This window comes from Protopterus annectens, chromosome 11.part0 (assembly GCF_019279795.1).
Source record: "Protopterus annectens isolate FY-2018-M chromosome 11.part0, PAN1.0, whole genome shotgun sequence".
Lineage (NCBI taxonomy): Eukaryota > Metazoa > Chordata > Ceratodontiformes > Protopteridae > Protopterus > Protopterus annectens.
This window is the reverse complement of record NC_056745.1, coordinates 201226815-201252294: the sequence shown is the minus strand read 5'-3', so window position 1 is coordinate 201252294 and position 25480 is coordinate 201226815. Positions and strand designations below refer to the sequence as shown.

The window sequence follows — 25480 nt, the reverse complement described above, 5'->3', positions numbered from 1 at the left end:
GCTGACAGGCATTGGATCCCCTTTGAATGACACCAGTATTTAAGCCAATTGTTGAAATTGATCATCTTGTCTTCATACTGTGGCATCATTCTTGGTGAGGGTAAGATGCTACTCAAGGTCAGGGTCATACCGGCCTGGGCTACATGCTCAGAGAGCTCCTTTATGTCTCTTTTCATGTAGTCCAGGGAGGTACATCTCAGGTCATTCACACCAGCATGGACAATGACCGAGTCATATTTGTACTTGCCTTGGAGTGACCTGAGTGCTTGTGTTATGTGTTGTAAAGTCATATGTCACAAATGTGACTGGTGCTTTATAATCTCACATTTATTTACTAATTTCAATGTTGCTGGTCTTCTTTATGTTCATCTCCATCTCTCATCTCCATCTCTCAGCCCCAGACTCTGGGTGAAGTCCAAGGTACTCCCAATTCTTCTACTCAGCTCCTGTGTTTTTCTGTCTCTCAAGCATTTTTCTTTGGATGATTGGAAAAAGGTTTCCCTGATAAAGTCTCTCTATGAACTTTATTATCAGAAGAATGAAAAGCAGAGTCCCTTGCTGTTTAATGACTCACTTTTTGTTGGATAAACTTTCTATTTCCACCTTAGCCTGTTCTGCAAAAAAATTATTTTCATCCTCCAGGAAAAAAAAATAATATGAAGAAGTTGGATACAGCAACTTGAATCTCAAACATGCCTCTTGACATTCCCTGATTGTTGTGCATCAAAAAATGACTTTGATCCTCCAGGGGAAAAATATTCTGAAGGAGTTGGGTACAGCAGCTTGAATCTCAAACATGCTTCCTGACATTCCCTGACTGCTGGGATAAATTGTCTTCTCTTCTGCTTAGTATACAGTAAAGAAGCATTTTTCACAAACACTCTACCATCTCCAATTTTTAATACTTTGCCTTACTGAAAAGTTTTGTCAGGATCAACTCTTTCTGCTGGTATGATAGCATCTTTACTAATACTAGTCTTGGCTGCTTTCTCAAGGCCAGGTTTGAAGCATACACATGATGTGCCCTTTCGATTAACAAATCCTGGTGTAGAATATCAGTCCAGTTGCTTATTTATGCTTTCATACAATTAATATAGTCTGTTCCTTCCAGTTTCTCTGGTACAGCAGAAAATCTAAATTTTCCCTATGTGCTCTGTCCTCTAACTCTATGATTTTTTGAAACAGCTCTTTTTGAGCAGTCCCATACTCAGCCAGCCTTTTCTTCATGTCAGCCTCTGAATTTTGCAGTTTTTATCAGTTCATCTGGATAGCTGTTTAAAGTTTCTTCCATTTTTCCAACCTTTTGTTATTTGAGTTGATATATTCTTTCAGTGCTTTGTTTCTTTTAATCAGCTCTCAGCTCATTTGATTTATTTTTTCTTCTAGATTACTGGAAGCCATGTCTTGTACCAAAGCTGCAGCATGAACTGATTTTTGCTGAACAGCTGCATGATTATTCACATTGTGTCTTCCCTTCATCTTTTCTAGTTGATTTTCTTTCAGGCTCTCTAAGTTTCTCTTTGCTGGCATCTAGGCAGTATACTTACTAGTTAGTAAAAGAATTTATGAAAACTGGCACAGTTACTGGTCCTCATATCTCAGTTTCATTTTTCACACAGGGAGACTTGAAATGAAGGTGCTGATCAGTGTGCAGCCTTCTTTGAAGTCTATTTATTTATATTTGTTTACCAGGGTAGTATATGGATCAGTATTAACCAATTTCAGGCTCAGTCTCAGTGAAATACAAAACACTTCACAAACAATAAAGAAATGTAACCAATAACAGAATAGTTTAGACTAAGTACATAGAAAAAACAGTGCAATGTACAATCATAGTTTCTAAATTGGGTCAATCTTCAGAAAATCTTGACAGAGCAGAAGCGACTCAGAAAGGAGATAGGTTAGATGATACATTTTGTGTTGAAGCAGGAGCATTTAACTTGGATGAAGAAGTGCTTTTTGAGCTGCATTCCGAACGTGGAATAAGTGTTGATTTCCTTAATGCTGATGGGGAGAGTTTGCCAAAGAGTAGGTGCCAGAGAGGAGAAATGATATGCAGTGCTGTGGAGTTTGGTTCCAGGGGTAAAGAGAGTTGGTTTGGCTTGCCAGTGGTGTCTCAAAGTCCCAACTGAAGCACATATTAAGAATGCGCAGCACACTGGTACATAAAAAATATCTTAGTTAATAATATACTGGTATATGATCAATGGAAACACATCTTGAAAAAATCTTCAATCAGTTCAGTTCTGCTCTGCATCAGAGACTGCATTAATGCCCTTTCTATATATGCCAGTTATATTCACTGACTTCAATTTTACTATACTAGTGAATTTCATTTGCATGCCTAGATTGTCTTCACTGAGGTAAGTTATTAGTTACCTTCACTGACTTCAGTTTAGCTATACCTGTTAATGTTCTCTGTAGCCGCTATACCTGTTAATGTTCTCTGTAGCCGTTATTTACCTTCCCTAACGTCGTTTTGCTATACCTGTTAATGTCCTTTGTAGCCATTATTTACATTCCCTGACTTCAGTTTTGCTATACCTATTAGTGTCCTTTGTATCTATCATTTACTTTCCCTGAATTCAGTTTTTTAATTTTGCTATACCTATTAATGTCCTTTGTAGTCATCATGTACCTTCTGGGACTTCAGTTTTGCTATACCTATTAATGTCCTTTGTATCTATCATTTACCTTCCCTGATTTCAGTTTTGCAATACCTGCTAATGCCCTTTTTATCTATCATTTACCTTCCTTGACTTTGGTTTTGCTATACATGTTAATGTCCTTTGTATCCATCATTTACCTTCCCTGACTTCGGTTTTGCTATACTTATTAATATTCTCTGTATCCATCATGTACCTTCCCTGACTTTGGTTTTGCTATACCCGTTTATGCCCTTTATAGCTGTCATGTACCTTCCCTGACTTCAGTTTTACTATACATACTATCTATCAGAGTTACCCACTTTCTTCATGATCCTGTCAGTTAACTGCACTGACTCAGTCTGGCTCCATTTCAGCTGCATGTCAACCTTACTATATTAGTTCCTTAGGATCAGAACAGTTTTGTGTTTACCTTCTCAATCTCTGTATCCGACAGTTGAGCAGATTCAGATGGATCCTGTAGTGTTTGACTGCACTTTAGTGTGCAACTCATCACAGCATTTGCCAGCAATAATACTTTATTTCAAAGCAGTTTATTCTAATGGAGTCACTTATAATTATGGCATAGCCCTTAAAACAATAACAGATTTTAAAACTGATTGCCAAGCAGGTTTCAACATCCTCTTCCATCACAATGTCCTAGTGAAGGGTTTTAGAATTCCCAGACTGAGTAAGCCGTTTCTTATGATTGTATCATAACACTTCATGTATATCAACTGGGAGGAAGCATTCCAGGAAACAACGGCAGGCTGCAGGAGTTTGGTAAAACCTCTGGGGATGACACTATTGAATGTCTTTACTTCAATTTTGGGGGGTTCTGGCCTGATATGGTAGTAACAAGTAACCTGCGCTAATAAAAAGGTACCAAGAGAAACTGATCACCATTCAATCTGAAGCCATTATGATGTCATAGAACAGCTCATCCACCCATTCTCTGACATGAGTGCCAGACAAAACAGAGAAGCAAATAGTGATGCACTTGTTTCTCAATGCCAGCAGTCAGCAGAGACACTGGTTTGGAAACTATGGCTTCCACAGTCTTTTCACCAGGCATATCAGCCCAAAACACTTGTTTTGCCCACACTGCCAGCAGTTCTTACTGTTACATTATGTTATGGAATTTGTTTTGCACAAAAGGAAATAAAACTTATAAACCCTGAAATTTATAACCTTTGATATGACATCATCCTTCACTGCAATGAAACCGAATTCTTCTACCTGATGGTAAATACCCAGTGGTGCATGAATTTATCTACCCAGCCACAAATGCCTTAAAATTAGGACTGCTGATAAGTGCACCTGCTTTCACTGCAATGGATTTTCTGGTAAGCTACAGATGTTTCTCTAAAACGAAACTCACAAAGCCAGTTCCTCCTCAATCAGGAAAAGTTAAGATGCCCTTCACCACCATCAAAATGCTTGTTTTCTTTGCATGATGTTAAACTCCTTTCCTCTGACAGTTTCTCCAACAACTTAGGCAATTTCTTCCTCCATTCCCTGACTAGTTTTTCATCTAGGTGGATGTCTGCTGCAAAAGGATGAATACCTTTTTGTTCTGCTTTCATCACAACATTAACCTTAAACTCCAGACTACCTCTTTTGCATTTATACATCTTTACAAATGGATTACATGATTTTATTATGTTATATAACATTTCCGTATTTAGAAGCTGTCTTTTTTCTGAATTAATAAACACCACTGTCAAATATAGGATACCCTCAAAATGAAACGTATAAGCAAGTCATTTTAACAGAAGCTAAAGAACTAATAACAGCAGATACAATTTAGCAACCTTTGTTACTCAAATAAAATGGGACTCCTCATCAGGACATTCCCAGTCAACAAATGTATGTACGTACATATGTATGTATGTATGTTTATCTCTAAGTAAATAAATAAATTAATAAAGATATTCAACTTCCATGTCGTTTGCATACGGTGGCCTTGTCCAAGGAAAGAAGCAGTTTAAAGAAAAATAAATGGAAAAGTCCATACATAAAATCTACTTACCAATATCTTTGATAAGCATAACCTTTGTATTAGCAGGGATGTGCTGAGTGAATAAAGGCTTCTGCTCATCTCCAAATTGAACCTCGTGATAACTAGAAGTTTCAGATTTCATTGCCAGCGGGCTAAAATCAAAGAGGTGGAACCAACCTTCTGCACTCACTGACACCACTAAATTCTAAATAAAATGAAAGAGAAATTAAAATAATTACCGGGAAAACAATACATTACATAGGTTCATAGGTTACTACTAGGCTGTCTTGTGGGCCATTTTAAGCCTAGGCAATTGCTCCATGTGAGAATCAAACCCTGCACCTTTTGTCTGTAAGGTAAACACCTTAATGATTATGCCAACCTTCCAACCCTACACAGTATGATTCATTTGTACATACACCCTTCAGCTGGTATCTCTCTATGAATCACTTCAGTAGCTCTCCAAGCTGCTTGTCACACTAAACAACCTCTTTTATATAATGTCTGCACTAGTACCACTCCACTGGACATCAGCAGAATTCCATCCAGAATGGTCATTTTGCAGTGAACATGTGTAATTACCATTTAGGATGGAATTCCATCATACTCTCCACTGTTCAGATTTTCTACTCATATTTTTGGCCTGTACCTCATAAAAAATATGGTTTACTGTCAAATCACAGAAGACTGATGTCACATAAACAATAACAGACATTTGAGTTTTAGACTTCATACCCATATTACAAAACCTATTATTCTATCAATTTTTTAAGTTCATAAGAACAATATTTAAAACTTGTCCCCATTTTGAGCCTTTGTCCCCATATTATTTTTGACTGTGTCCAGAATTCTTGGATTACTGGGTTGAGGGGAATGAACTGCATAACAGTGTCACAGTTCACAAATAGGCACATCACACATGGCAAATTGACCTCTGGACCCAGAGCATTAACAAATGACCACATACAGCCTTTTAATGATAATGGATTCTGTTTAACTGCAAGCTGCATTCAAAAACAGATTCTGGATAAATGAGACTGGTCAGAAAAGGCAGAGAAGAAAGCAGTTGAAGAGTGACTCTCCTCTTCAGGCTGAACAAATGGCCCTATAATGACCATCAGCTTCTTCTCAGCAGTATCAACAACTTTAAAAAAGTTCTTCAAACATGTGTTTATCTACATTCACATCTACATGCTAGTGTGATAAAGTGACTTCAGGAACAAAAGCAAAAAAATTGCAAAATGTAATGCATCTAACATCCTGCCAGCTCATCAGCCAATTATGTACACCATCACTATATATGAAAACAGGTGCACTGTGGTCTATGTCTGAGCCCAAGCCATTCTTAAACAGTCAGCAAATAACCTGATCGCTATCTTCCTGCTGCTGTGTCTTTCGGCTTTTCCTGGTTAGGGGCCGCCACAGCGGAACTCCGGTCTGCTAATGATTGGCAGTAGATTTTTACGTGCCGAGTTGCCAGCTCTGATGCACAACCTTCAACGAACATAAGCCCATTCACGCACATCTCCACACAGAAGATACTTTAGCTGAGAATCGAACAGGACAACATCTTACTGTGAGGCGACAATGCTACTGCAGCACCATCACCGCGGTCGAATTTATGAAAGGTTTAACTACTAGTGTCTAAAGAAAAGATGGATTCAAAACCAATATTAAAATCAACCATGTCCATGCTAGTACCAATGGCATTCAGGGATAAAACAATGACTACTGCCCAGGTGACTGGAGTATGATCTATGGCTCAGGCACTTAATGGCTGTGGGGTTTGGGCATGCTCATCCTTAGGGAGAGGTGAATGTAAAGCAAGTCACACAAGAAACACACAACCACAATCTCAAAAAGGAGGAGCAGTGTTGCACTGGGCATCCTGGGGTAGTCTTATGGACTACCAAGACACCACCTGATGGCTGCCCTCATTAACAAGTGCAGACACAGGAGGAAGGGAACTATGAGTCCCTGTGGTGATGCAGTTAGCCTGTCCCCCAACTCAGGGTCCTGGTTGAAGATTTAAACAAAGTATGCTCTCATTGTTAGGATGCCACCGAGAGCACAAATTCTCCACTGACTGTCTGAATGACACCCCTCTGAATAGCTCCTTCCTTTGGGGATTTGGGGATTCCCTGGGAGTGAATGGGTTCAAGTCCAGTAGTGGGAAGCTTGAAGGCTGGCAGGCAGACAGGCTATAGCAACTACAAAAAAACTTCAACAGATCAGAAAAACAGACTGTCTGCCAGAAAACAAAGTGAAGAATTACTGAACAGGAGAGTAGTATTTGTCCACCCAAACTTCCAAATTAATCCAAATACAGAAGCAGAATGGTTACTGGTAATAAGACAAAACAGTGCCATATAAAATAATACACAAGTACAGCGAAAACAAATCTGAGGTAAAACGTTGACAATGCTACAAAAACAAATACAAGGAAGACGAGGTTTACTTAAAATATACTTAAAAACAATGACCGCAAGCATTCAATGCATCTCATCAGACCTGAATAGAAGCTTTCCATTGTATAATGCATAAATACAGAAGTAAAACTACCTACCATTAAATTAATAAAAACAAACATGCCAAGATCACAAAACTCAAGAAACAAAACAGTATCAGGAGCTCATTATACAAGCAGTACATATGCAGTTCTGGTTAACAGAAAAAGCAATATGAAGTTCCTTCATTCAATATATCCACAGTTTTATTTGATACTTTTGCCACTGTTAAAAAATTTGATTTGCAAAGTTACACATACAATGACCCATACAAGTTCTAATGTTGTTATTTGTCATTCAGCTTTTCCCGGTTAGGGGTCGCCACAGCAGAACTCCGGTCCGCTAATGATTGGCAGTTTTTTTTTTTTTATGGTGTCGAGTTGACAGCCCAATGCCCAACCTTCAACGCATGTCTTTCGAACGCCCACTCGACCGCGGGGTGGACATGCAGACTCCACACAGAAGGCACTCCCAACCCAAGCCGAGAATCGAATGGGAGAACCTCTTGCTGTGAGGCAACAACGCTACCACTGCACCACCACGGAATTCACCCATACAACTCCTAATATACTCTTAAAATAATGTCCCTCTGACTCTTCTCAGTATCGTGTTCCTCCCATGAACTGTCCATTTTGGTACTCTTTATATTTGAATATGCTACAAAAACACTTCTTTCCTAATTAAGTTTTTGTAATTAATGTAACTGGCAGTGTTAGCTCCACATTAATTAAAGTACACAGTACACAACAGAAGGAATGGATTTAAGACTGATGAAATTAACAACATATGTTTTAACTATGTTTTAATGAAAAACAAAAGAGAAAGACGAATGAAAGAAAAGCAACATGAAGTGAGGAAATACCCTGAGATATTATACTTGCAGTGATAACCATACCAAGGCTAAAATCCAGTACATTACTTGGGGGGGGGGGGTGAAGAAAAACAAACAGAGCAAGGGAACACATCTGGGCAAGGAGCACTATATGACATATAAAACACAATCTGGGAAGACAGAAAAAAGAAAAAGATAGGAAATACTCCAGAAAGAAAAAGAAGGTACTCAAAAACACAATCAAAAAGTGCACAAAATGCAACTCAGAATGAATGTAGGACAGGGGAATGGGGAAAAGTTAAGGAGAAAGACAAAAAAAAAAACAGTGTAGATAAATTGGTGTTTCATGTGGGTTTTGGGTCTCAAGGACTGCAAAAGGTTATAGAATGTCACCTGCAAGGGAATATATCCCCCATATCTCTCCTACTGATATGCATATGTAATATACATGCAATTCAGAGCTCACCTGCCCTCCCTAGTGTTGTGGTGTTCTTATACTTGGTGTCTTTGCAGTTGCCCGCCCATACTGTACATGTGATCTGTGACACTCCTCCTAGTCTGGTGTCATTAGTTCATTCAATCTAACAGAGAACATTTGTGAAGGCCAACCCACTCAGATTCTTAATGTTGAATTAACTTCTGTTCCAGCTTCCTCCATTTCCACTTTACTGAAAAAAAAAACTTTTTTTTTTACTAAAAAAAAAATTCTAAGCTTGCTTCCCCCCTTTCCTGTGGCAGGTCTTGTCCAGATACGGATTTGCTGTGTCCAGGACTGTTTGTGAGCTCCTGAGCCCCCCCCACTTAACTAGGGTTAAACTATTCCTGGCGCCATAAAGTCTGATTTTCAAATTTTCCCTTGCAACTAGCCAGATTTTTAGTTTTAGCACTCACATCTGTTTCTCTGAGCTCAGCACTTGTTCAGAACTCGTTGTAAGCACTAAATAAGCTACAAATTACTACAGCACTCAACTTTCCTCACTTGTCTAGAGGAAAACAGTTTTTAGTACTTAATAAATAAGCACCTATCCAGGCATGTCTAAAGGTCAGCTCCCAGTGTTTTCTCCTGTCTACCCGATGAATCTGGGCATCTTGGGACAATGCAGCAATTGCCTCATGTACACAGACAACCCTCTCCTTCTACCACCCAACACTACGACCTGTGAGAGATGCACTTATATAGCCAAACTGGAAGCAAAGCTCTCTTCACCAAAGACTGGACTAGACAGTCAATTGCAGAAGGTAAACACTTGTACCACACCACACTCATCACATAGTCCCTCAAAACCTACATCACCAAAACACACACACAGAAGCACAAAACACACACTTACATTTACGGAGGCTCTCAGTAAAAATCTGCCCAAACAACAGAGACCTCCAAAGCAGAAATGCAAGCAACCTCCACCCCCAACACAACCCAAATGACACACAGCCCACATACTCAAGTGGGCCACTCAACTACAGCCTATAAGGCATAACATACCCAACACTCTAGTCATATGTAAATCTATAGTCAGGCACACTGATGTTCCACTCTCCAGGCAAAACAAGGAGAAAGTTACTATCAGCTGTCTGTCAGGTGCCAGGATCCGCCACATAACGCACGCACTCAGGTCACTCCACAACAAGTACAAATATGACTCTGTCATTGTCCATGTTGGTGTGAATGACCTGAGATGTACCTCCCTGGACTACATGAAAAGAGACATGGAGGAGCTCTCCGATCTTGTAGCCCAGGCAGGTATGACCCTAGCCCTGAGTAGCATCCTGCCATCACCCAGAATGATACCACAGTACAAGGACAAAATGATTGACTTCAACAACTGGCTAAGCTTCTAGTGTCATTCTAAGGGAATCCAGTATCTGTCTGCCTGGGATGACATGAATGACAGACCACACTGCTTTGCCAGAGATGGCCTGCACCTGTCGCCTTTGGGATTCTGGATACTGGCAAAGGCTCTTGCCACCCCTATAGTGCCATTTTTAGGCAAGGTTCAAATGACAAATTCACCACCGTAACAGGTACAAGCAAGCAAAATCTGAGGGTAATGCTACTCAACACTAGAAGTCTAAACCTCAAAATGCGCTCACTCAAGGCACTCCTTAAAATAGAGAACATCGACATCTGTGCAGTGACAGAGACTTGGTTCAAAGCTCCAGAGAGCATCCCTGCACTACCAGGCTATAATTCATACCACATCTTTCGGCCACCAAACCCGGACCGAAACACTAAAGGTGGAGGCGTGTCTATATTCATTAAGGATATCCACACCTCCAAGCTAGTTGTTCAGCATAATGCATCCGAGATTATCCAAGTTCAACTAACTCTGGGCAAAACTGCAATCCAGATTGTAGCTTGCTACAGACCAACCCCCACCATGCCCCAGGATTCCCACTCCTCTTTTCCTGATACACTGGAAAATATTAAGGTACAACCCAACACCCTAATAATGGGTGATTTCAACTACCCCGCCATTAACTGGGAAAACTACTCGTGTACAAACTCTTTTGCTCAACGTTTTCTGGAAATCATCAATTCCAACTCCTTGGATCAACTTATCCACACCACCACCAGGGGCAGCAATATCCTAGACCTGGTTATCACCAACATGGGCGACCGGTGTTCCACACCAGAGGTCAGCTCCGACCACAAGCTAATCACCCAATTCATCCACATCCCGCTACCACCTCCCATTAGGAAAACAACCGCAAAAACTTTCTCCAAAGCCAACTTCACGCTTCTTAAGACAGAAGTGCCAAACTTCACAACACCCATGCAGATGGACAATAGAGGTACGACTGCTGAATCCTACACAAATGCACTTTATAAGCACTTACACGAGTGCATGGATAATGCTATCTCTAACAGAACCAAGATGCTATCCTCCAAAAAAAGGAAGCCAATCTGGTGGTCTTCTGCCATAAACAAACTCTACAACAGAAGTAAGAAACTGTTGCAAAAAAAGAGTAAAATCCCACGATTGGAGGAACTCCCTGGTCAGCCTCAGTAAGAAGCTGAGATCCCTCATAAAATCCTCCAAAGCTAATTATGAAAACAAAATCGCCACTGATTCTAAAGACAACCACAAAGAATTCTATAGCTATGTCAAGAATCTCAATGGCAAAACTCAGATCTGCTCTGAGTTACAGCACAGTGACACTAAGTATACAGAACCAACTGATATTGCCAACATCCTGGCAGATAGGTTCGGTGCTAACTTTACCCTCCTCTCGCCCCCTAAAGGATCCATCTTTATAATGGAAGAATGCAAAGTTCCTGTAATCACAGCTGCACAGGTAAAAACCTCACTCTCCAAAGCCAAGAACACAGCATCCATGGGACCTGACAACATCCCAGGCTGCCTTCTACATCAACTACAGAATGAACTGTCACCCCACCCAAGTATCATGTTTAATCATAGCCTCACCTCAGGCTTTGTGCCCAATGAATGGTGCACCACGACAGTTATCCCACTCCACAAGGGGGGGGGCACAACAAACCCTGGGAACTACCGCCCCATTAGCCTGACAAGCCTGGTCTGTAAGGCCATGGAACGTATCATCGTGGAACTCATAAACAAAGACATTGGAGATCTCCAAACTCTGGACCCCACACAGTCCGGGTTTGTAAAAGGCAGATCATGTCTCCTAACCCTGACAGACTTCTTTGAAGCAGTCATCAAAGCCATAGATGAGGGTAAGGTGGTTCACACAACCTATCTAGATCTCGCCAAGACATTCGACACCATCCCCCACTCTGGAATTATAGATAAACTCAATAAACTAGGTATAAATCCCTATGTCACAAGATGGGTTGCTAACTGGCTTACTAACAGAACCCACACTGTGAAAGTAGCAGACTCCAAATCAGACTTCAGACCAATGACAAGTGGAGTACCACAGGGTTCAGTCCTAGGTCCTCTCCTGTTTGGTATCTACTTCTATGAAGTACAGGCTAACACAGAAGGTCTTTGGCTAACTAAATTTGCAGATGACTGCAAACTAGTAGCCATAATCGAAACTCCTAACAATGTGGACATCCTACAAACGGGCCTCACTGAGACAGATGCCTGGAGTCAAAGACATGGTCTCAAGCTCAATGCCAAAAAGTGCATTGTCATCCCCTTTGGTAAAAACTCTGTACCCATGAACTACCACACAGGAAGTAGTCTACTTAACACTGAAAGTTATATAAAAGACCTTGGGACACAGGTGGACAGTAGTCTCTCCTTTGATAATCACATTGCCACAGTAGTCAGGAAATCCTTCTACGTGGCACACCTCATCACAAAAGGTTTCTCATCCAGAAAAAAAAGAGGTCATTGTTCCCCTCTACTCATCACTCATTAGACCCACTATAGAGTACAACGCCCATTTTGATATGTACCTCACAAAATATCTACAACAACTGGAAAGACTGCAAAAATACCTCACAAAGAGGATTACTGGCCTCAAACAGATGCCTTACGCAGACAGACTCAAAAAACTCCAGCTTTACTCCGTCGCATATTGCCTACTCAGAGGCGATCTCTGCCTAACATACAAAGCTATGTCAAATCCAGAGCGGTTGGAAATGCTCCACTTAAAGAAATCCCAATCCCTCCGAGCTACACGCTCTAGGGACCTAAACCTTGTCAACACAATAAACAGAACATGCTGGAGGGATAGATTCCTGTCCCAGAGACTTCCCATACTCTGGAACAGACTACCTATCTATGTCAAACAGAGCTCCTCATTAGCACTCTTCAAGAAAAATCTTGATGATTGGATGGGTAATAGGAAATTCACCCCGGGGATCACTTCTGTGGTTCTGCTTGACAGGGGCACAGGAAAATAATTTTCTTGGGTGGAGAAAGCCAGGGTACCTTTTTGGCTAGGCTTGTATAGGCCCTAGGGCCAATAGCCTAGTACCTACCTATGAACCAAAGTTATACTATACTCACTTATTTATCATTCAATTTTCTAGGCTTGACCAAATGAGTTTAACTGATCCAGTGATAATGAAATAAATTATGCTGGTTTAAACAACACAGTGCGAGAAATGTGAGAAGGCTATGTTCATTTTTCATCCATAATTACTTCTTATTTATTTTCCATTCACTTGACCGGGACCTTCCCTTCACCAGTAAGACAAAAAGGAAACAAAACTGCCCGTCTATAGTGAGCAAGAATAAAAACAATATCCATAGTCTGCATTAGGCACCAGTGATACTAGAAGCTGCTGGGGAGGGGGCGGGGGATTAGGCTGATCATTCATGACTATGTGCAAGCCGAGCAGAAGTTGCAGCTGGTTGTGAGGAAAAGGAGAGAAAAAAAAAAGATTGTTCATTTTCTAGTTACAAGCTTAACTTAAACAAGGTTGCACTATAACCCTGCTAGGATAAAGCTGGTAATCAGTGAATAAACATGAGGTAAGCACTAGGAATCAGCTGCCTGAAATAACCACTCTCACACACAAAGCAACAGTTACTGCACTGTATCTTGCAATCAAGCACACCTACAGTCAGCAAAAATTTGAGGTTGCTGTGTTTTCCAGAGACCCAAAGGGGAACAATTCCCCACAACAGGTCACACTATCCATACATCTCAACTTCTTTGTTCAAACATTCTGAACAAAGCAAAAAAATTGTTGGGGGGGGGGCACAAGCCCAAAATCAGGAACAATGTTTAAGTATTACTCCAATTCATTTAAAACATTTTTATGAGTGACCGGCAAAAATATGAGGCAAAATCAAGGGTGTTCTGCAAAACTAAGGGCACTTGGCAGGCAGGCTGTCAAGCAAGGTAAAAAAATTATGCTCACTTTACTGACAATATAAAGATACACTATGACTTCCAAGATTGCTGTCCACTGACCAACATCTTAATTACAGCTCTCCAAATGTGAAAAAAGAAACCAAGACAAAAGAGCTAGAAATTCTGACAATTTTAATAAAATTCAGTTAAGTACATCACCTGGATGTCAGTAAAGAAACTTAGAGAGACAGAAAGAAAAGCAAATAGAAAAGGTGAAGAGAAAATACTGACTGAATAATCCTGCAGCTGTTCATCAAAAAGCAGTTCAAGTCCCAAAAACTGATTAGAATAAATGAAACACTGAAGGAGTATATCAATGCAAATAAAAGGCTGGTAAAATGGAAGAAACTTTAAACAGCTATTCAGATAAACTGATAAAACTGCAAAAATCATAGGTCATAATTAAGAAATAAGTAATTAGAACGGTATTCCACACCAGGATTAGTTAACTGAAAGGACACATTGGCACCTGGTTTTGAGAAAACAGTCAAGACCTGTAATAGTAAATATACAATCATACCAGCAGAAATAGTCGAGCCTGACAAAACTGTGGCAGAAGGACAAAGTATTAAAAAGTGCAGAGAGTAGAGTGCTTACAGAAAATGATTACTCGTAAAAAAAGAAAAGCAAATTTATCCCAGCAATCAGGGAATGTCGAGATGCAGGTGTGAGATTCGAGCGGCTGTATTCAGCTGTCTTCAGAATACTTTTTTTCCTGGAAGATCAAAGTCATTTTTTGATGCAGAGCAGCCTAAACAGGAAATACAAAAGTTGGTCCAAAAAAAGTGAGACATCAAACAGAAGGAGACTCTGCTTCTCATTCTTCTGATAATAAAGTTCATAGAGACTTTGCCAGTGAAATCTTTTCCAATATTCCATAGGAAAATGATGAGTTGACTAGAAGAAATGGAAGTACCTTGGACCTGAACCAGAGTATTGGGCTGACAGATGGAGATGAACAGGAAGAAGACCATCAACACTGAAATTAGTAAATAAATGTGAGATGATAAAGCATAAATCATATTTGTGAAATATGACTTTGCAAGAAAAAGTGTCTCAGAAAGACTGTAATTCTGTTGACTTTGTTAAACTTGAGGAATGACTGAAAAGTATATACCCCACTTTGTGTCAATGTTTGGAAGGACACTAAAAGAAAAAAGAAAGAAACTAACCATAAGTAAAACAATGTTTGTTCTTAACAGTGGTAGTATAAATAATTTCATTTTATGTTATACCATAAAACATTTTCAGTGATTGTTGCATGTGATAAGGATACTAAAGTAAACAAGTAATTTTCTTAATTTTAGGAAATGCGGGTATTACAATGTAAAAAGAGAAGAATGGCTGAACAAAAGGATGTCTAACTTAATATGCTGTAATTTGGGCTGTTGGAATGAGGGATGGGGTACAAAAGTTCACTGATTATAATGCATGTAGAATTGAGATGCATTTTCTTACTTTTGCATAGGTGGCTGTCTGAATTAATGCTCTTGGCTTGATCTAATAATAAGTTTCTTGTGTAAGCATTTTTTTTTTGTTTTTTTTACATAAAGGAACTCCTGTGAATGTAAATAAAAGTTTTATTTTTAACAAATAAATGTTTAGTGTGAGTTGAGAAGTCTGCAAATGAGGGCAGCTGTACATTCTGCTCTTATGTTTCCATGGAGACAAGCTGATAGTCAATAATCATGAGAGTTCTGGACTTTGTTTGCTGATCGACATATAAAATTAAAAGGTATGAGGGCAACCACCTTAGGAAAAAATAAAGTTTGAAATTATTGGAAGTGAATGACAGATAGCAGCTTTCCTGGTACCTAAATACTTTAATGCATTTACTAGAACAGTGTATAACTTCGTTTTACTTAAACATAGCCAAATCACTTTTTCTTAAGGCTAAATGTTAATGTTTTCTGAATGCATTCAAACTATTTTTCACAACTAGGAGGGGAATAAAGATAAGAACAGACAGCAATTAGTGCAAGTAGGAGCACAGCTGTAACATGTACATTAGCATGGATAACCTTAAGTTTCATTTAGGTAAAGCCTGTGGGTACAGCTGTCAATCTGGGATAAATGTTTCCATCAGAAAAGTTAAACTTCATTATTTGAATATGTACATAACTTTTGTGTTTGTTTTAAGTTACTAGGTTATAGGGGTATTTTTTTTTGTTTGATGGCTTTCGTTAAATAAAAAATGTGTAACATGTGATAGGCTCAAATGGAGATGACAAGAAAAAACTGGATAAAGGTTTAACCTGCCACCCATTAGTGGGTGCATGTAACACAAAAGCTGGAAACAGACATTTAAAAAGCTGCCATACGTATCATAGGTATGAATAATAGCATCTTATTATAAGTGACACTATCCATTTTATTTCGGAATGTGAATAGCCTCTCAGATATAGAAAAAACGGTAAGAGTATTGAATCATATTAAGAAATGCAGAGAGCAAACAGCAATGCTACAGGAGACGTACTTGGAAAGAAGTGAGCATGTGAATTTGATAAAGAAAGGATTTCAGGTTGGATATTCAGCAGAATGTCAGGGATAACGGAACAGGGGAATACATATAATAATTGCTAGAGGAGCTACAATACTGACAGAAGGGGGAAATTATAATAATGGTAGATTTGTGGGAGTAAGAGACTACTGGCAAGGGAGGATGATTATGCGGATATGTATTTATATTCCACCTAAAACTGTTATTATGGAGCTTAAGACAATTTTGAGAGGAATACTCAGCTTTAAGCAAGGAATATTAATTATAGGTGAGGACTGGAACTTTATTTACAACAGTGAGGATATATCTGGAGATGTAGAAGGGAAAATATAACCAAAAAGGTAGACTTCTGAAGAAATTTATGAAAACATTTTATATGGAATATGTGAATTCAGAAATAGGAATTCAGAGAAAATGTATACATCATTCCCCAATGTATAACAATTGGGCTACACTAGACAGAAATTGTATTCCACAGGAACATGTCTGTTTAATTGAAAGCTTCAACTCACGTCCAATAACTATGTCAGATCATGCACCAATAACAACTAAGATAAAAATGCAGGATAATGAAGTAAAAATGAGATACTGGTGCTCCCCCACCTGCCCATTGAAAAGACAGAGAAATATTTGAGAGTTATTAGGTAAGACAGAAACTTCTGGAGAAGTTGAATCTAGTCAGTGGGATAAAATGAAAAATAGAGTTTAAAAACAGGGTAGAAGTAAAAGAAAAATAGATATGATTAAGAAGCAACAAGGATAATTTACAGAAGCTGATAAAGGTTAAAGTATTACAGAATAAGGGGAATCTTACAGAACAATAAGAGGTGTAACCACAGAGTGCTACAGAGAAAATAAGGGAGTATCTGGATAACGTGCATGAGTTTAGAAAGATGGCTTTTAAGCAACTGTTTTTTATAAGAACTCTGGAGCACAAAAACCTTCAGTATAATGACTTAGGCAACAGAAAACAAAGTGTTGTTGCCAAACTTCTGCAGTCTGTAACAAGAAAAATAACAAGAGATCCTGTAGAGGTATTAGAGATATTCCCGAAATGTTATGAAAATTTGTATAAAGCAGTGAAACTTGGAAATCAAAAAAAGAGTGCAAATGGAAACATTTATGGAAGACTTAAGTATGCCAAAGTTACAGGTAGATGAGGCTCAATACTTAACAGTTAAGATAAGAGAAGATGAGACTAAAACAGTGATGTATAATCAATCTGCAGAAAGTCTCCAGGAATAGATGGTATTCCTGTGGAAGTTTGTAAGCTAGGAGGGAAGAAAGTGATAATGATCCGGAAGGTTTTGTTTAACAGTATTTTAAAAGGTGGGAGAACACCAACATTCTGGAAGAAAGATGGTAAAGACCCATCAGACTCAGCTTCATATAGGCCCATTTCAATTTTAAACCACGATTATAAAGTGTTTATGTCTATAACAGTTAAAAGAATGTCATATATGTTGCCAGAATTGATGCATATGGATCAGTGTGGTTTTCTAGAGAGGATGCAAACATTTGACAACATTAATAGAACAATGATGATCAAGAGGGAACAGAATGTGAGAAAATACTGCTTTTGTTGCTGGGTCTTGATGGAGAGAAAGGATTTGACAGAGTAAGCTGGGATTTTATGAGTACGGCAATGGAAGCTTTTGCATTTTCAGTTACAATAATAAGGTTAATTAGGACGCTAATCGAGGGATCACAGCAAAAATTAAAGTGGGAGGATTTCTCTCTAATAAGCTGTTGCTGAAAAGAGGAATCAGGCAGGGGTGTCCTCTTTCCCCTTTATTTGTGTTATATTTACAACAATTATCAAAGAAAATAAGGGACTCAGAACCTCAAGGATATAATTGGTATAGCAATCAAGAAAAGGTGGCTTTATCTGGAGATATTATTTTGTATCTGATAAAAGCAGGAAAGGACATCTCTCTCTGTTGTGGAACATTTTGTGTGACATTTTCAAGTCTTTTTTGGATGCAAAATTAATGAACATAAAACAAAGGCTACAACTGTAAACTATGTACCCACACATGAATTGGTTCAGCAATACCCATATTTATGGGGACACGATAAACTGAAGTATTTAGGAGCATGGATTAAAAAGGATTCTGTTATGGCAGCTAGGGATATATTGAAGGAGACTAAAGAAAAGATAATACAAAAACTGGGAAACTGAAAGTTCTTGTTTATGGAGATGAGCAGCATGACACAGGCAGTGAAAGTGTTTTTAGTCCCTTTAGTTTTACTTAAAGGTCAGGCATATTTTTGTCAACCAGAAGAAAAGCTGTGCACAATAATTAAAGAGTTTAAGAATTTCATCTGGGAGGAGAAGAGGGCAAGGGTCAAGTATACGCTGATCTTTCCAATAGAATAAGGTGATTTAGAATTACCTGATTTGAAGGGATATTTTACAGAAACACCGTTAAGGCTCATAACACAAGCAGAAAGCTGTAATTCAAAGTGGAAAGGGATGATAATGAAGTAGGTGAAATATAAGAAATATGGAGTGAGTGGGATTTTGGATGCAGATCCTTAAGGAGAGGAATGGCAGCCATACAGAATGTTATATTCATAAAGTAGCAGAGAGTATTCAAGGACTAGGCCAACACAAGAACAGAGAAAGGAGAGTTTACTGATTGACAAGAACAGAGAAAGGAGAGTTTACTGATAGGAATGACTGCAATTAGAAGTACAGAGAAAAGGCAAGAGGGAACTGGAATTTACTGGAAAAAATGGCAAAGGAACCAAGGTAATTGGAGCAAATAACTAGGGTGAGAAAGGTAGTAGAATGGGAAGAGGCCAAGAAGGCATTTAGACTGAGGCTAGTGACTGCTTTCCTTATCAGGGACTGATATCCAAGTGTAGGCAAAGAGAAAGGGATAGGAGAATCCTAAGTGAAACCTGCTCTGGTAGAATTTTTAGCTGAATGCAGAAAAGAAGATGATGTGAAAAAGGGATAATTAGAAGGGCATATAAAATGGCCAGCCTTGGTGGTGCAGTGGTTAGCGTTGCTGCCTCACAGCAAAAGGCTCTCTGATTCGATCCTCGGCAGGGGTGCCTTCTGTGCGGAGTCTGCATGTCCTCCCTGTGGTGGCGTGGGTTTCCTCCAGGTGCTCCGATTTCCTCCCACATCCCAAAGACATGCTGTAGGTTGACTGGACACTCTAACACTCTAAATTGGCCCTAGGCGTGTGTGTGTGTGTGTGTGTGTGTGTGTGTGTGTGTGTGTGTGTGTGTGTGTGTGTGTGTGTGTGAATTGCTTATCCAATCTCTCTTCCAATTCTTTATAAGCTCCTCTGATTGATTGTTATAATTATCATGCAATATTTTACATGCTTTACTAATTATTCCTTTTTTAACTGCAGCTTCTATTCTAGATTCTATTAAAAACTCTACCAGTGCTGGTCTTTCATTCAGGAGCCCCCTATTTATTTCTCTTTGCCTACACTCTGTTATCAATCCTTGATAAGGAAGGCAATCTCTAACCTGTAGTCCAAATAAATTCTTGGCCGCTTCCCATTCTATTACCTTTCCCTTTCGGGTTATTTGCTCCCAATACCTTGGTTCTTTTGCCAGTTTTCTCCAATAAATTCCAGCTCCCTCTTGCCTATTATCTGGATCCCTAACCACGGTCATCCCTATTGGCAAAATCTCTTTTCACCATTCTTGTGCTGGTTTGGTTCTTAGAATACTCCCTGCTATTTTATGAATATAATACTCTGTATGACTGTTGTCGATCTCCTTAAGAGTCTGCATCCAAATCCCAATCTCTCCTTATTTCTTGAGCCTCCCCCTCTGTATAATCATTGTCATTCTTTTCCACTTTGAATTAAAGTTTTCTGCTTGTGCTATGTATAAGAGCTTTAACCGTGTTGTTCTAAAATACCTCCACAAATTGGGTAATCCTAGTCCACCTTGTTCTACTGGAAGAATCATCTTATCCCAACTGACCCTTGCTGTCTTCCCTTCCCAAATAAAATCCTTCAACTCTTTAATTGCTATCCACAGCTTCTCCTCTGGTTGATAAAAATATGCCTGACCTGTGTATAAGACTAAAGGTACTAAAACGTTTTAATGGCTTGTGTCTTAGTATCTATATCCCCTTTTAACTTTTCTTCTGTTAATGTGGCTTATAACGGTGACTTACAGCCATGGAGTAAACATGCCTTGAAACTCAGGCTATAGTTTCAGACTGAAAACAATTAAAATGACTGGTCAATTAGATACTTATATAGTCTAGAAAAATAATAGAAAAGGCAAATAATACTGGGATGCAGTCTGGCAGTTACTGCAGAGGGTTAAGGATATAAACTGCTCCCTGTAGTCTAGGGTTTGATTTTTTTCGGCCTCCACTGGCCTACTGTGTGATTCTCACCAAGCCACTTAACCAGACAGAGCTCAGAGGAATTTGGGCTAGGCTCCTCAATAGCATTTGGACTGACGCTAGAGACTGCCCTCCTTATCAGGGATTGATAATAGAGTACAGGCAAACAGAAAGGAATAGGGGAATAAGTAAAACCTACTCTGGTAGAATTTTTAGTTGAGTATAGAACAGAAGGTGATGTCAATGGTCTCCTGGACTACATGCCTGGTAACTATCGATGGAAAGAACATATTTAGACTGGTATTCAGAGGAAACACTACATAAAGTAACTTATTTTGTTTCATGTTACTTTTCATTATAGGCAAAATTCTACGTCCTGCTGGAATTTTCTGTCAGAAAAGTCTTATTTCTTTGCGCTATCATTACAAGATGAAGATAAGGTCCATGACGGATTGCATGAACACTTACTGATTCTCTACAGGCAAAAGAAAACATGACATCTGCAAATAACTACTTAGTATATTTAGTATTTCCTTGACTATATAAAATTAACCAATTTTACTTTAAACCAAAAATTAATTTTTAAAACCTGTCTGGCAACTGTAACGGTTTAATTTGTTCATCTCTGAAGTCCATATTTATCGTCCTATCTTACCCGTTACTACACAGGGATCTGTATAACTTTTCTCAGTTTTGGAAGGAGGGAATTTAGGTGGCATCTATTCAAAACTATGCAATGAGTAAGCTGCACAAAGACAGTGATGACTAGAATTTGCATTATATGTAAAATGTGATTTTTCCTTATTTTCTTAATATTACCTTCTAACTATTACAGTAGGCAGACCAAATAAATTATAACTTTACTGCAAATAAAATTTGCATTACATGGGTGAATATGACTTGAACCAAAGGACTATCAGAGTTTGCATGGCTGCAGATTTTAAGATTTGCAGAGTATGCATTTAAACATTATGTGGAAACCTTGACCCTGCATATGGAGTTACTGTGGGTTGTGTCTGTTTTAGCACTGCATCTATAAAGGCTGTACAGACTTATTTTGTTTTTATTACTGTGCAGTATCATTAAGCACAATCACAGTGACTAAACTACAAAGAAAATGAAAAGTATACATAGTTTGCATGTAGCAGATACAGCTCAGCAAGCTTTTACAGTCGCCTGTGGACACACAACAATTACATCAAGTGTAGCAGTAAATTTTGACACAGTTAGCAAACTAGGATAGAATGTTATGACAGGATGATCAGTGTTATCATTTTTACCTTAATTTGGACTACTCTACCAATGTGGATCAGTTGAGCCCCAACTCCCCTAAATGTCATACGCACATGTCAGCAACTTCTCCTGGGACTTTAATGACTTCAGACTGGTGTCACTAGCTCCACTGGAAATGGCTGAATGACAGTTCTTCCGCAGGACATATAGAGAGCCTCACAGACTCCAATACTGGATGCAAAAGCTGGCTCAGTAGGTTCCTGTTCAAGTTTATTTACATACTTATTTCCTAAGTATGAATTACAAATGTAACTCAAACTTAATTACAAATTAAAAAAATTAAATACACTTATAAATAAGTTATTATTAATACAAACTACTCGGTGACAAACATATCACAGAGAGGACACCCAGCAGACCTACTTTCTACAACAAAGCAACAAGTTCTTCACAAGTCCAATTAATACCTGTAACACAACAGGCTAACAGTGACCCCAATTAATACCTGTAACACAACAGGCTAAAGGTGACCCCAATTAATACCTGTAACACAACAGGCTAACGGTGACCCCAATTAATACCTGTAACACAACAGGCTAACGGTGACCCCACTTAATACCTGTAACACAACAGGCTAACGGTGACCCCAATTAATACCTGTAATACAATAGGCTAAAGGTGACTCTAATTAATACCTGTAACACAACAGGCTAAAGGTGACCCCTATTAATATCTGTAACACAACAGACTAACGGTGACCCCGATGAATCAATCATGTCACACAGTCTCAGACTGTCCAAACATTCCACAGTTTGTGCCCATGTAATAAGTTCTTATAAAAAGAGATCCAATATCCATAATTCAGCAGGTTGAAGAATTTGAATTCAGCATATCCATCTGAATGTAAATAAATACTCCAGCAACTCTGTGCCCTCCAAAAGACCAAATCAGCTCTCATGTTCTCCTTTTGCATATGCCTCATATTTTCCAAGGAGCTAGCATACAGTAGGGCTTGTGATCAAAGGTCATGCATCTGCTGAGCCATGACCATATACCAGTCACTCTTGATGACAGCACCTCTGTGAGATCCTGCTCTATGAGTGTACGTGGACATGCTACTCTCCATCTCCTTGGAGAGAAGTGACCAGACTAAGCCCCAGCATTCCTATCCTCCTCAGATGCATAAGTTGCTAATCAAACTGAGGTCATTTGTGGCATACCCCTCAAATATACTGAATTCCTCAGTACTTACCAGTTTTGAGGGCAAAATAATGGGGTGCCATGAATTATCAAGTGGCTTCTAAAATTCCCGAATTTCCCAGTTGTTTTTTTGAATTTTTTTTTTTTTTGAATGAAGTTGTTGCTAACGTCATCATGTGTGGGGCATGCGTGATGATGTCAGCTTCATACCAGATTGCCAGTCTATCAGAATTCGGCTAGGGCTTGAAGGGTGTATCAACAGTACTGAGTCTGTCTGTTGTTTACTTTTTCTTACATTTGGTCATTCGTTCATTAACTTGGTTCAAAGCTCGAACTTAGGCAATTGCCTGGATGATGGATCTGGATGCCTGGCTTGCTGGTCTGGACTGAAGGATTTAAGTAGGAGCACTAGCAGCAGCAAGCAAGCAATCAGCAGCGGCAGCAGCACACACAGACTTGCGGACCACCAAATGGAGTGGGGAGGATGTAAGGAACAGGACAGGAGGATGACTAGAGTTTCTCAAGCTGTTTTTTTTTGTTTTGTTTTAAAATTAAGGTTCGGGCCATTAACATACACAGTACAGTACAGTACAGTACACACACAGTCTGCTGTCTGTCCGTACTACTACTACTTTTTCTACAGTACATTTTAATTAAGTTAAGTGTAGCAGCAGTAGTGAGCTGCAGAGTACAGAGTTGCAGACTCAAGACTGGTCCACCAAGGCCAGCAACGCAATATTCTTTTCTTTGCAGTGCCAGTGACCCTCACCTTGTCCCTGCCTCTAGAGGAAATTTATATCAACTAGCTCCTCCAAGTAAAAAAGGTTCATTATCATTATGCTACTCATTCTGTATTTTTTGGTTACCTGTAACCTGTTGCCTACAAGTAGCACGCTCATTTTTGTTCCAGATTGTTTAATTGAATTTGTTGCTGTTGGCTGTGTTGCTGTGTTCACAGTCAGATGTCTCAGTCTGTAGCATTTGTTGCTCTGACTGTCATTGTTTGTTTTTTTTTTTCTCATTTTAACTTAGTTTCCCAGTCTGCAGTCACAATCCAGGTACATGCAGTTCAAAGCCCCTCCCCCCATTACAGTACAAGTAAATGTAATGCGGGCTCAGCAGTCATTTTTCCCTACACTGTGTCATTTACAAGTGCTGCATTTATGTATTAGACCCTGTGGGGAAACGATCACTGAGGTAGCTTTAAATTACTTACAATCCACATATACTTAGTTTTATTTTTAAATGTTCATCTCATAGTACGAGCAGCACCAGTTACAAGAAAAACAAAGACAGTGGAACAAAATGAAAATTGTTGTGTTTCCCTAGAACATAAATACAACTGGAACTGGTGATCACAGACCTAATTCACAATAAAGTGAAAATGCGTGGAGGGAAAGGGTGGCTATATAACACAGTGACTGTTGCGGAAAAGAACTGGTGTGACTGCTTACAGGTAATACAGTTCAGACCTAACAGTGGACTCTCCTTTTAACAGTGCATTCTTCGTAGTAAGTATAAACTAATAGATTTCCCCAGTGGAGCTCATCTAAGCATGCTGATCACTTTTTCCATAGGTCTACAAGTTTTTAGTTAACAAAAAAAAAAAATACAAATCCAGCAATACATATGGAAGACGTTTCCTTTTCCTGGCTGGAGGTCAGCAGTATGGCTGCGCCTATAATACTGGGATTGCGTCTGTTTCATGTTCAAAAACTAAGGGCAAGAAGTTTTGTTTAGGTTCTTCAGCAGAAAAAGTGACATGCTACTGAATTTAGCAGGTATGTTCTGGTTTTAGTTGAAATTTTCTTGACCTTCTGTTTTCTGGTAGGAATTTAATATACTTTCCATATATTATGGTGACACAGACAGCTGATGACAAAAGGCATTTAATATTTGAGGTACTTTTTAGTAGTATTTTTTGGGGATGCAGAAATGTTGCACTTAAACAGTACTTACTACTTTATTGCCAGTATTTTTCTCAAGTTAAAGGAAACCAATTTAAGATGAAAAGTGTTTTCAGTTTTGTGTTTTACTGTTGGATGTTGTATTACTTTTTTCTTGGTTCTAACATACCGCCGTACATAGTTATGATCGTTGTATATTGTTACTACTATTCCTTTGTTGTTGAAATATTATTGTGATGTAATATTTTATGTAGAGTTAATGGTGAGAATGAAGATGGGGACATGCCAGAACATACAGTAGCAAAGTGTACACCTGTGACTTCCGTGAACCATGTAGTGATATGTGTGTGTGTGTGTGTGTGTGTGTGTGTGTGTGTGTGTGTGTGTGTGGCAGTGAACACCAACTTGGTGCTGCCCACTTATTTAGTGATTTACCCAGTGCACCACAGGAGGTGCAAGAGCATTTTAGGACACAACAGGATATACAGAAGCAAGCGGTCTTGTGTCTGTGACATCTCTGGATACACC

At 39.1% G+C, this 25480-nt stretch overlaps 1 protein-coding gene across 1 annotated transcript in view; it reads right to left on the bottom strand.

Moving 5' to 3' along the window:
- Window positions 1–25480, bottom strand: part of ITFG2 (integrin alpha FG-GAP repeat containing 2) — a 989737-nt gene that overhangs the window by 822134 nt on the left and 142123 nt on the right. Inside the window, exon 4 of the mRNA XM_044087619.1 lies at window positions 4678–4852. Within this exon, the coding sequence (XP_043943554.1) occupies window positions 4678–4852 (175 nt within the window). The remainder of the gene's footprint in view (window positions 1–4677; window positions 4853–25480) is intronic.